The 12500-nt window shown below is 37.6% G+C and overlaps 1 protein-coding gene across 3 annotated transcripts in view; it reads right to left on the reverse strand.

Annotated features, from left to right (window-relative positions):
* Positions 1-12500, reverse strand: part of ST6GAL2 (ST6 beta-galactoside alpha-2,6-sialyltransferase 2) — a 174703-nt gene that overhangs the window by 77127 nt on the left and 85076 nt on the right. For all 3 annotated transcript variants that reach the window (XM_068268274.1, XM_068268276.1, XM_068268275.1), the window contains exon 3: positions 1-903. In XM_068268274.1, the coding sequence (XP_068124375.1) occupies positions 1-838 (838 nt within the window). In that variant the 5' untranslated portion in view covers positions 839-903. The remainder of the gene's footprint in view (positions 904-12500) is intronic.

Below are 12500 nucleotides of genomic sequence, written 5' to 3' on the forward strand. Positions count from 1 at the left end.
CAGCAGAAGACACAACAGCACAAGTAGAAAAGCCTTCTGGGTATAGTTTATTTAAAGGAATTTGAGGAAAATACTTTTCCCATCCTAGGTTAGAGAATGGAGCCTCTTTACCATCCAACGTCCTTACATGAGCACGTTTTTTTAGGATGCAAAGTAGTTCCTGGGCACTTAGTTTCCTGGAATTTTGCTTTCCTGAAAAGCTAACACCCAGCTTGTTAGCTCGGAGATACTCCCTCCTGGCTTTCTGTAGGCGTGGAGTCAACATCTTTGATGACACATTACCCTTCCAGAGCTTCTGAAGAAATGATTTTGACATGGTTGAAGAGAATCCATTCCATTCATCAGCCTCTTCAATCATGTGCCGTTTCTTGCGATGATGTGAATTCCGATGACCTTTTCTATGTTTTGACTGTGGATTTTGAAGATAACGCATACCAGGTATTGAATTAAGTGAGTGGACCTGATTGGAATCTCTAACAACACGGTCTTTCCCCCTTGACATGACATACTCGTCCTCACTTTCAAAATAATTTTCTATGTCAGCTATGGTTTTAAGACTACCAGTGCCAGATTTAAAGGAATTTACAATGTCCTCATCAATAAGATTTTCATCATCACCCCCATAGGACAATGATGGATCTTGTAGTGCTCCCATGATAGCTCTCTGTCTTCCTTGAATAGGCAGTAGCTTCTTAGCCTCTATGTATGAGAATGAACTTGGCACTGGTTCTACTGAGCTGCTATCTGTGAAGTAGATGAAAATTACCAGGAACAACAAGCCCCAAGCACAAATTCCAAACAGCATGAGTTGTTTCCATTGCTTTAGGTTAGATTTCATGGCTTGATATCCGCTAGCTAGCTCTTCTGATCAATATATTGGCAAATTTGAAAATGTATCTTGACCTGAAAAAAAAAACAACAAAAAAAGTCAAGAATTAGAATATACTAGAACAAATTTAAAGCAAAAATATGCACTCAAATTATAACACAACATACAAATATAAACACATGGTCAGTTTGGATAGTTATCCATAATTACCCATTTCTGAATCCAGAAAATGAATATATGTAGACCGAATGGTCTCCATATATGTGGCTGGATAGTGTACTGGTTAAGGGCTCTGCCTTTGACATGGGAGACCAGGGTTCGAATCCTGGCTAGGTCAAGTACCTATTCAGTAAGGAGTTCAAGGCAAGACTCCCTAACACTGCAGGGTGGCCTCTTGAGCGCGTCCCAGTGGCTGCAGCTCTTGAGCGCTTTGAGTCCGACAGGAGAAAAGCGCTATATAAATGTTCGGATTATTATTATTATTATTATTATTATAATATATTCACAGGCACTGGATCCAGTCTACAATGTGGTATGTTCAACTTATATTTTAAAAGAGATTTAAACTTTTTTGAAAATTAAACAATTTTTTAGGACAACTGCATTAATTCAGCTAACATAGCAGGTCTTTTTTGATCTCCTAGTATGCTATGGAAATAGACATGCTAAGACATGGTAACTGGGTTTATCTGCAAAACTGCGGCTCTGTGTGCAAAGAAAATTGTGTGTTTGCCATTCACTAAATGGTTTACTATTGTCATGGATGCAAGTAAGCATATTCTAAATTATTTTTTGTGTCTTCAAAACAACATCTAACTGCAAACTGAACCCTGGTGCCTCCATCACTTGTTGCCATGGGTGATGAGCACAGGCGTGCGCTGTACTCATCAACAGCTGCCAACTAATATTTACGTTGTTCTGGCAAATCAGATGCCAGACATAACGTAACTATACTGTATGTACGGCACAAGTTGGTTAATGCAGTATCTCTGAAAAATCATATTTGATTACTAATAACTTGTTATTACAATATATATTTCTCTTTGTACTTTCTCATGCATACGCTCCAAAACATATTTGTATTGCTGAACTGACTAAACATACATTATACATTTAATGAAGCCTCATTAACCCCCTCCCCCCCCCCCCCCCCCTCCTCTGTAGTAAAAAAAAAAGTCAGTTTAAAGTAAAAAAAAAAAAAATTGTTTCCTTCAGGCCTAAACTTTTTTTAATATGAATGTTGTGAGGGTATATTACGGTTTTCTTTTGCATATATGGGCTTGTAATTCGTGATGGATGCAAAACTGAAAAATGCACCATTATTTCCAAATAAAAATTTGGCGCCATACATTGTACTAGGAAAATATTTTAAATGTTGCAGTAACTGGGACAAATGAGCAAATACAAAGTTTGGCTTTTATCCACAGTAGCACATTTTATTTTAAAAACTATAATAGCCAAAAACTGAGAAATGATTTTTTTTCCACATTTTTTCTTATTCCCGATAAATGCATTTAGAATAAAATAACTTAGCAAAGTGTACAACCCGAAGAAAGCCTAATTGGTGGCAAAAAAAAAAACAAGATGTAGATCATTGTCTTGTGATAAGCAGTAATAAATTTATTGGTGAATGAATGGAAGTAGCACTGACAAGAGAAAATTGCTTCTGTTCTAGAGGTGAAAACACCTGCGGGCTTAAGTGGTAAATTCCAGGTATATTCTCACTGGCTTCCCTGCTAGTGATGGTTATGTCTAGCAGAACTTTACTATTCCCTACATTATCTAACTAGATATCTAGCTCAAAATGTAGATTAAATAGACATTCCTTGCTTCCTACAGCTTTCAATTGTTTAAATTTCTGTGTGATTATAAAAAGGTATGCACGTCTGATATTTCTGAACGGCTTGTCGTTCAAACCAGTCATTTGAACGACAGATTGGCGTGTGTACGAACGATCGTTAGACTGATAGCGGCAGTTTTGACTGATCCGCTTGGCGGATCCGTAGACTAACTGTCCTTCAAACGTACATGTGTACAAACGACTTGTTGTTTGAAAGTCTATTACTTTAACACTCAAACAGCAAGTCGTTTGATCAGTCATTTGATTTGGTCCATTGTTCTATCCAGTCCATTGACCAGTCAAACGACATGTAATTTAGCTGTAACTAGCATCTCAAACATTTGTCGTCTGTGTGTACAAGGAGTCTGAACGACTTTTTGTTTCAATGACAAGTCGTTCAAACGTCTAGTTTGAACGACAATCGGGCATAAAATCAGACATGTGTACGCACCGTAAGGTTTACAAGTAAAACAGTTAAAACAGTTTTATAATGAAATAAGAAGTGATCAGTATTACAAATGAATATTTCATTTGTTTGGTTCTCCATCTGCTGCTTCCTTTGACTTGCACTTATTATATGCAGGAAATCTTCTTTCTTTAGCTATGTAGAGATAACTACAATGTACAAAAAGGATTTAATCATCACTCACACCATCAGCTAGGTTAATGGACCTTGGGACTTAATTATAAAAGTGTTAAAGGCTTGTTTACTACAAAATTAGAGCAATACGCTTTTCTGTTAATAAAATTGTCAGACTCACAGCAAGTGGAACTCAAATTAATTAGGAAATATTTGTTTCCCAATTTACAAATTAAACCATTAAAAAAAACATGCAGATATGACTAAATACATGAATAACTATTTTTAAAAGCAATATAGATTCTACGCATTCCTATTAATACAATACAATAGATTACATAGGAAACAGATACATAAGGACTTGAATTTATACTAAAAACCTTAACTTTTCAAGAAATTAATGCAATTGCTATTATAGTCAACAACAAGGGGTTTTTTCATATCTAATAATTAAGACTCCAGAAATCAGATTCCAATCATCCTAATATCCTAAGTTCCTAGTATCCTGGTTTGTAAATCTATACTAGTTTAAATTCCCATATTATATCTTATAGAACAGTCAACTCTCCAGGGGCTTAGCTGACTATGTGGGAGTGTTGGATTGATGAGATCTGGCAGCAAAATAATATAAAATACACAGCAGTCTTTGAGATCACTGACCTAGCACCAACACATTATCACAGTTAGTCAATCTTGCAAGCAGGATGCATGCTTATAGGTCACAGTAAAATCACAAAAAGAAAGCAGCCTTGTGAACACATGAACAAAATTAAGTTAAAATGCTTGACTAATCCTTGAGCAATCAAAAGACCTGAAAAACAGTTTAGGAAAATAAAATGTATGTTCAATTTAACATTATGGTTTCCAAATGACAACCATATTTAGGTGTCTTTTCATAAGCAGTTAAAGGCGGTGAATTCACAGCCGGCAGCTACCCCAATTCCCCAGCTAGGCACTCGCTAGAGCTTACCATGGGCAGTGGACAGACAGCCCCCCCCCCCCCCCCCATGCATTTGCAACTGAGCATGGTGGTTTCATTCACGAAAATTAAAACAAAAACAAAAAAAAGTTAAAAACATTTTTTTTTTATTAAAGTGACAGTGTCAAATTAGAAAATAGTGTTTTGGGTTTTTTATTGTTTGCTTGTAGTATAGAACTAACCCCTACCTAACTAATTAACTCCTTGTCACACCTGGCCTTAAGATTTGTGGACGCCTGTGATGGCTACCGGCCATAGCGGTCAGATGCAGCTAGGGTGACAGCTTTGGGACCCAATGCTGCATAGATGCATCGCTATGTTGCTATGTAGCAATGCATCTGTACAGCATTGGGATGCCCAAACTGTGCGCCCTAGCGCTTGCATACAATTTTTACAGGTGCACAGGCAATTTCTACAGGCTGGCGATAATGGTATGTATGGTATCATTTTAATCTGGACAAGCCAAATTTTGAAGTGTTTTACAACTGTGGCGCTTGTGTGAAAAATACTAAGAGTTAAATATGATAAAATGGCTAATTCTTGTGGTTACACCTATTTTTAAACAATTCTTGGAAAAAAATATTACCTAAAGAAAGCAGATATTGTCCTGGAAAAAAAAATATGTATCACTTTGGTGGCATACGTGATAAAAATGTATTGCTGCATCAGTAGTGACACAGCCAAAAGGTCAAAAATGCCAAGAATCTTAAGGGGCAAAAACCCAGAAATGCGAAGTGGCTAAGGAAATTATCAATATTGAGACCATTCAGGATTGATGGTGTTAACCAGCTTCTCTGTTTTCATACAATATGACCTGAATAATCTGCTCAAAAATATAAAATTAAGCATTGAAAATTGTACCATTAAAGAGGAACTCCAGTGAAAATAATGTAATAAAAAAAAGTGCTTCATTTTTCAATAATTATGTAGAAATGATTTAGTCAGTGTTTGCCCATTGTAAAATCTTTTAAATCCCTGATTTACATTCTGACATTTATTACATGGTGACATTTTTACTGTGGGCAGGTAATGTGGCTGCTTCTTGCTTCTTTGGCAGTTGGAAACAGCTGTAAACAGCCATTTCCCACAATGCAGCAAGGTTCACAGACAGGAAACTGCCAAGAGTACGTACTCAGAATTTCTTTGTGGGAGGGGTTTCACCACAATATCAGCCATACATCGCCCCCTGATGGTCTGTTTGTGAAAAGGAATAGATTTCTCATGTAAAAGTGGGTATCAGCTACTGATTGGGATAAAGTTCAATTCTTGGTCGGAGTTTCTCTTTACACAGGTCATCTCACAGACATGCTTTTATACCAATGCAGAGACCAGGCAGTGGTTACATACTATACATAGATGGGTCAGCTCTGTAATAAAATTCACCTCCAACTACACAAGAATTGTTCCTTTGGCACAGCCCCATGACCTGGCCCTTGAATGACCCTTGTCACTTGCTGATCTTGCTGCATTTGCTACACAGTTCCCATACCATAAAACCTGATGATGAAAATATATTACAGCAGCTGAAATCTGGGCAACAGCTGTGTGTTTCTCTCCTCTCAGAAAATCCATGCCACTGTGCTTTCACAGCTTGAAACCAGAACAGGAGATTTTAAAACACAAGCACAAAACTGCATTTTATGACTTATTTGAAGTCTAGATATACATAGATAAAATAGAAAAACATTTATACATAGAAAACAATCTGTGTTATGAATGCTCAGTCGTTCCTTCCTCTGGATCAGCTCGTTTTCTATGCATTTAAGCGTGTAAATAGAAGTTCAGCATTCAGGAACAACACAGCAGGGAAAAGAGATGCAGATTTCCAGTGACAGGATTTGCATCCCATTACTGACATTCTGCATACTGGCAATATTCAGCTGCAGATCATGAGAAGTAGGTTGTACCAATGAATTTAAGCAATTACTAATGTGGCCCTCCTCATAAATTTACTCTATTTTTGCTTTTAAAAGACACAAGGATAAGAAAGTTCACACACACTAAAACTTTTAATACGATTTTCTCTTGTTCATAATTTGCTTAGACAGACTGCTAAACACAGGACTTTCTGCACTATAACCAATTTATGACAGAGTTTGAATGAACTTTGAAATAAGTGAAAAAGGAGGTTCGGATTTGTAGCACCCCCCTGCTTTGTAAGTAATAAGAGGTTGCTCCCAGTGCTGCAGATCCCAATCATGCTAATGGATCTTAGCAGTTCAAGGCTTTAAATAGCTGAAAGGGCTGCCATGTTTGAGAAGTTAACCCCCTGCTTCCTTTTCACTGACATTATTCAGGGTTGGTGTGAAATTCATCAAATGTGACTATGTTATCTGTTTAAAGCACAGTCATCCCCCCTCCCCCTAATGCTTAATGGATTTGTTTGATATAAGCATGTGGGCAATTAAGTATAATTAGGTGAGTTCTTATCTGCCTTCCATCTTCCATTGCCTGGGATCTGCTTGCTGGACAGAGGGAGTACAGGAAGTAGAAGGATTCTGTCTGTAATTAACCCTTACATGTAAACAAGATGGGGTAAATTGAATTCAATTTTTTAATACTGAACCAGTTTTATGGCTAAAGAGTTTTATGGCTGTAATTCCTTATCAGTGAGGGTTACTCTATAATTCAACTAGTTCCCCATAAGAGAGAAACTGTAATTTGCATACTCTATGTTAATCTTTTAAAGAGAACCCGAGGTGTGTTTATAGAATGTTATTTGCATACAGAGGCTGGATCTGCCTATACAGCCTAGCTTCTGTTGCTATCCCAAACCCCACTAAGGTCCCCCTGCACTCTGCAATCCCTCATAAATCACAGCCGTGCTGTGAGGCTGTATTTACATCTGTAGTGTCAGTCTCAGCTGCTCCCCCGCCTCCTGCATAGCTCCGGTCCCTGCCCCGTCCCTTCCCTCCAATCAGCAGGGAGGGAAGGGATGCAGGCGGGGACTGGAGTTCTGCAGGAGGCGGGGAGAGCAGCAGACTGACACTATAGAGATAAACACAGCCAGCTCTGACAAGCTGTTTGTCAGCAGCGCGGCTGTGATTTATGAGGGATTGCAGAGTGCAGGGGGACCTTAGATGGGTTTGGGATAGCAACAGAGGCTGGGCTGTATAGGCAGATCCAGCCGCTGTATGCAGATAATATTCTTCAAACCCACCTCGAGTTCTCTTTAAGGCAAAAAAAAAGGAACACAGCCTAGTTATTTGCATGCCTGGCACTGTACATACACATGTCTATCATGTCACCTCAGGTACACTTTAAGCAGTTCCTTCAAATTACAATGAAGTTCCATGTTTGCTATATAATTCCTATAAAAAATATCAGTGCTACACATTTAGATTTCTAAATTTAGTGTTACTAAAATGATATATCTTTTCATGTCAGTTTACAGTCTCCATTAAATTACAAAAAAAAACAAAAAAAAAAACCCTGCTAGTTCATGTCATAGCTTTGCAACCATGAAAACTGCTGAACACTGATGTAGTTATTTGCATACAGGTTGCATAGAACCTATTTTCAAGGACAGGTGATTAGCAATGTAAAGCATTCTTGTTGATCCATATCTAACCAATGAGAAGCTCTGTTGGGGCTTCCCCATTGTTCCTTTGCAGCCCCCCCCCTCCCCCATACAAACTGTGCAAGAGAAAAAAAATAATCAGTGACTAGAAGGTAACGTTAAATAAACATTGTACGGAAGTCAACCTTTTATATATAGTTATCTTTGTGCAAGCTCAAGAATGAATTGGATCTATGCACAAGTAAAGTGTAACACTTCGATGTACCCCAAAAAGTAAATTTTATGTACACATGTAGATCTTCAGAAGAAAGTAGGAGGTAAAATGAACATATATATGGTAATTTTATATATAAATATGTGTGTGTATGTATGTGTGAGTGTGTGTACACACATACAGTACACACATATTTTGTTGCATGTACAGTAGGTGGCACACATCCTTTATGAGCCCCCTGTTGTGTAGTCACATTTACAGGAACAAAACTATTTCATTAGACTTCTTGTACAAGGATACACAGATGATACAGAACAACAGAATGATCATGTACGTTAATGACCTGGTCAGCACCTGGGACAGTAATAACCTTGCTGTCTAGAAACAATACCAAATTCTGTTTTATTGTCATTATGCTTGAAGCTAAAATTGTCAGAATGAAAGCAGACTAAACTATCAGTTGCTACATATGATCTGCAAGTCTCTACATCTAGACAGGGTGACCTCGAGGCCCACAGCTAAAACATATACATCTCAATTAATGCTGGACTCTTGTCAAGTCTTAATGGAATAGGCAAGTAGAACTGTCAATATGATGCTGTTAAATGAAGCTGACATCAAACATATCCTACATACCTTTCACTGGAGACAGATTATTCTCCAAGTAGTGGTCGTAACAATATACTCAGCATATTTTAATCATCAAAAGCTCAAGGTAACATTGCATGCCTTCACAATCAGGTCTGCTTTAAAAGGAATGAATTGTATTTTAATAATTTTGTGTTTGGTATGTTTAGCACTAAAAGTAATGTTCCAGCAGTAGAACCACACACCAAAGCATGTGGGTGCTGGGCTCCCAGAGGAAAGAAAATGGAAGAAAAAAAAAAAAAAAAAAAAGTAGTCTACCTGATCAGGTATCCACAAAAACGCTGCCCTCGTGGGCGCAATGGCCCACTTTCACTTTCGTGACCTCTGGGTCACTACGCTGTCTCTCATAGCGTGCAGGGAGGCGGGGGAGAGGCAGGCGGCGCGGCCATGGAGAGAAAGCTGCCCAATGGCGGCTCAGGAAACCCTGCAGGAATGCTCTGGCAGGTGTTTTGAACAGGGAATATCTCTAAACTCGAGGGGCAAAGAGCGGAGGTTGGGGGACACAGAGCCATGTCATTAGGAAGAGAACATGCCTCTGTGTCACATCTTGCCCCCCAAAGATCCACCTCTTTAAGCCAAGAAATTAAACGTAACGAACATTTTTTATTAAGGTGGCCACACACCATACAATTCAATTTAAGAATTGCAATCAAATTTTCTTACTGATTGTAACATTTCAAAAATCTGACCAATGTACCACACACCTGTGTTCAATTTTTCCCCAATTATGATAAAAACGATTGGAAACTGAGAAAATTGCTAGGGTGTGTATATTAATAAACTGACAATCTAACACACACCATACAATCTTTAGAAAGATTGAAGAAAAATATCTGGCATTCCAGATCGATAAAATCAAAGAAAAACGGGAAATCCGATCGGATTTTTCAGTTGAATGGAAAAAAAAAAGCTTTCAATTTTTCGGGAGATCTGAACGTTTTTATCGAATTGCCGTAAAATCGGATCATTTTATTGTATGGTGTGTGGCCAACTTTAGACTGCTCAGACTGTTCAATTTCATTAGTGCATGTTTGTGTGTTTTTGACTAGACTTACAGCTCTGCAGTACAGCAAATGTGGAGGATACATAGTGGGGGATTTAGGATTTATATATGAAGTGCAGTGAAATGTGTCAGTTATGTGGTGTCAATGTCATTACACAGAGTCTACGATTATAGTAGAGAAATTAAATATTAGTGCACTATGTAAAATCTTACTTGCACCATAAAGTTCAATGCAAATTTGTTAATGTTTATTTACTAAACACTCTCCAGCCATCACTATATTCTGCTGTGATCCAGTCAATGTATTTAGTTGAAGCCATATTTAAATATATTTGTGATCTTTTAATGTACACATGTATATGTGATCTTTTAAATTTAATGATGCTTTAGCTTTCGTGGTAGCTTTTTTTTTTTTTTTTTTTTTTTTTTTTATTCAAGGCAAAAGACTCTTTGGTGCCAATTTGATTGCAACCACTCAATCACCATTAAAAAGAAAAAAAATATATATATATATATTTTAAAATAATCGTATTTTTAGAACTACACATTTGTAAAAGTAGCAATCTGCTTACACGATTGCCACTTTATATGGGATTGCAAGTTTCTAGAGATCTTTGCAAATAAGTGTTGGCTGCCATATTTGTATACCAATGAGAACCACTTTATAGACTGCATTCATCACATTCACGGTGTCAACCACTCTTGCCATAAATGATCCCTTTAACCTCCTTGGCGGTAATCCCGAGCTAGGGGCAGGGCGGAAAACCGCAGCTAAGAGCAGTAATCCCGACCTCTGCTCGGGGTAGCCGCCGGATGCTGTGTGCAGAGTATAGCGCGCAGTAGGCATTTCTACATACCTCCCAGGGGATCGCGAGGTCAACACTGAACAAAATATGATCACCCTTTTAGAACTATGAGGTATATGTGGTTTAGGAGTGGTGATATTTATTAAAAAATGTAAACCAAAAAAGTAGTAACCTGAATATAGAGCACCACCCTCTAGAAATAGGCCTCTTAATATTTGTCTACTTACAACAAATAAATGAGGCTTTTATCCCCTCCCTAGCCTCCACTTTCTTTTGTGTAGCAGTGGCGAAATTACAGGAAACAGAGATATGAGAATGTATTGTAATCGTACCAAAAAAGGAACATTTTTACTCAAAATAATAATGTGACACGGTAATGCAAACCTGTGCCTTATTTATATGAAGTGTAATTTTTTTTTTAATCTAACTAGGTTTGAAGGACTTAATATGGAATAAAACTAATATTGGCTGCTTGCAAGATTTTTGCATAAGTCTTCATAGTTGTTAACAGCACATGTTTCCAGTTTAGCTTTAACAGCCTAGGAGCAAGAGAAACACTCTGAAGCAGGGATGTGGAATAAATGGCATGAAGGACCAAGTTCACTGGCTAACAGAATTACTCATACTGCATTTGTCAAAGCTGAAATTTGACCTTGACACTGAAATACTGCCAGGTTGTGAGAGTTAGTTAAGCTTGTTCTGTTTGCGTGAAATGTACTGATGCCAAAAAGAAATAAAACAGTTGCTGCTTTTTGCTTTAGCTTTATTTTTATTTTTTTTTGCTTAAACAAACTTACATCTCCCCCCCTCCCCCCTCCCCCCCCCCCCCATCAGCCTGTAGTAAATTAAAGCCATAGTTAAGCTTGTGTTTTATGCATTATCTATCTAGCCATCTATCTATCTATCTATCTATCTATGAAGGCTGCATTGCACTAGGTTATAACTGTAGATTTTCAAGATTTTCAGTCTCAGGTGCACAACAGTACACACAGCAGTAGCCACAAATTGCAAGAATGGATCTTGAAAGTGCATGTACTATGAAAAAACTATTTGTCCAAGCCCTACAGCCGGAGGAGATGGCAGCACCTCCAAATGCAGGCTACACCCAAAATGACAGGCTGCATAGATGTGCAGAGCCCAAAACACTGGCAGATTACACAACTTGCATTCAAAACAGATACAGCGAATGGAGGCTGTTAGCTTCCAAAAACAGTTTACGCGTAGAGTGTTCAGAACTAGACTCTTCCACCTCGTTGAGGTGCCCTCACAGGAGAGACCTAAAATGTAACTAACAATTAAAACATAGAAAATGAGAGTAACCAAAGAAATACCATATTTTAAAAGAGAACTAAAATTAAAAAAATTACAATGGTTTATTATACTACCGTATGTCCTAGAATAATTCCAGAATGTGCTAAATAAAAGAATCCTCTAATCATATCAGTTATAGCAATTGATCTTTAAGTACTCATTTCTCAGTGCTTTAGAACTGAAAACTGGAAGGAAGAAAAAAAAAAGAGAAAGCAAGAAATAATAATTACTCCTTATTACAGTACATATAACAGAAGGAAATTTGCAATAATTCAGTTATAAATGAACATTTGTGGTTACCCACACAATGCACTACCACTAAATATACAAATTATCCCTTTTTTTGCATATTTAGTGGTAGTGCATTGTGTGGGTAACCACAAATGTTCATTTATAACTGAATTATTGCAAATTTCCTTCTGTTTTAAGAAGGCAATTACACCAAGCTTTGCTTTTTTAGTAGGAGGGCTTTTTGGTTCCTTTTATCCTCCTATACATTCTTAGTAGTTTGGGTCACCCTAAGCTGCTTGGTTACTCTACAGTACATATAGAACTGGTTAAAAGTTTTAGAACATCTCAATTTTTCATTTTCTTTTATTAAAATGCAAGTGTTTTAAGTCCAATGAATAGTTCGAAATGGTACAAAAAGGAGGTGGTGATTAGTCTCCTTCACCATCAAAAGGCCCTCAGAAACTGGGGAAACCTCTGACAGGAAGAGGTCTGGCAGACTAAAAGCCACAACAGCACCAGAATACAAGTTTTTGAGAGTC

The sequence above is a fragment of the Hyperolius riggenbachi genome, chromosome 2 (genome assembly GCF_040937935.1).
Source record: "Hyperolius riggenbachi isolate aHypRig1 chromosome 2, aHypRig1.pri, whole genome shotgun sequence".
In the NCBI taxonomy this organism is placed as follows: Eukaryota; Metazoa; Chordata; class Amphibia; order Anura; family Hyperoliidae; genus Hyperolius; species Hyperolius riggenbachi.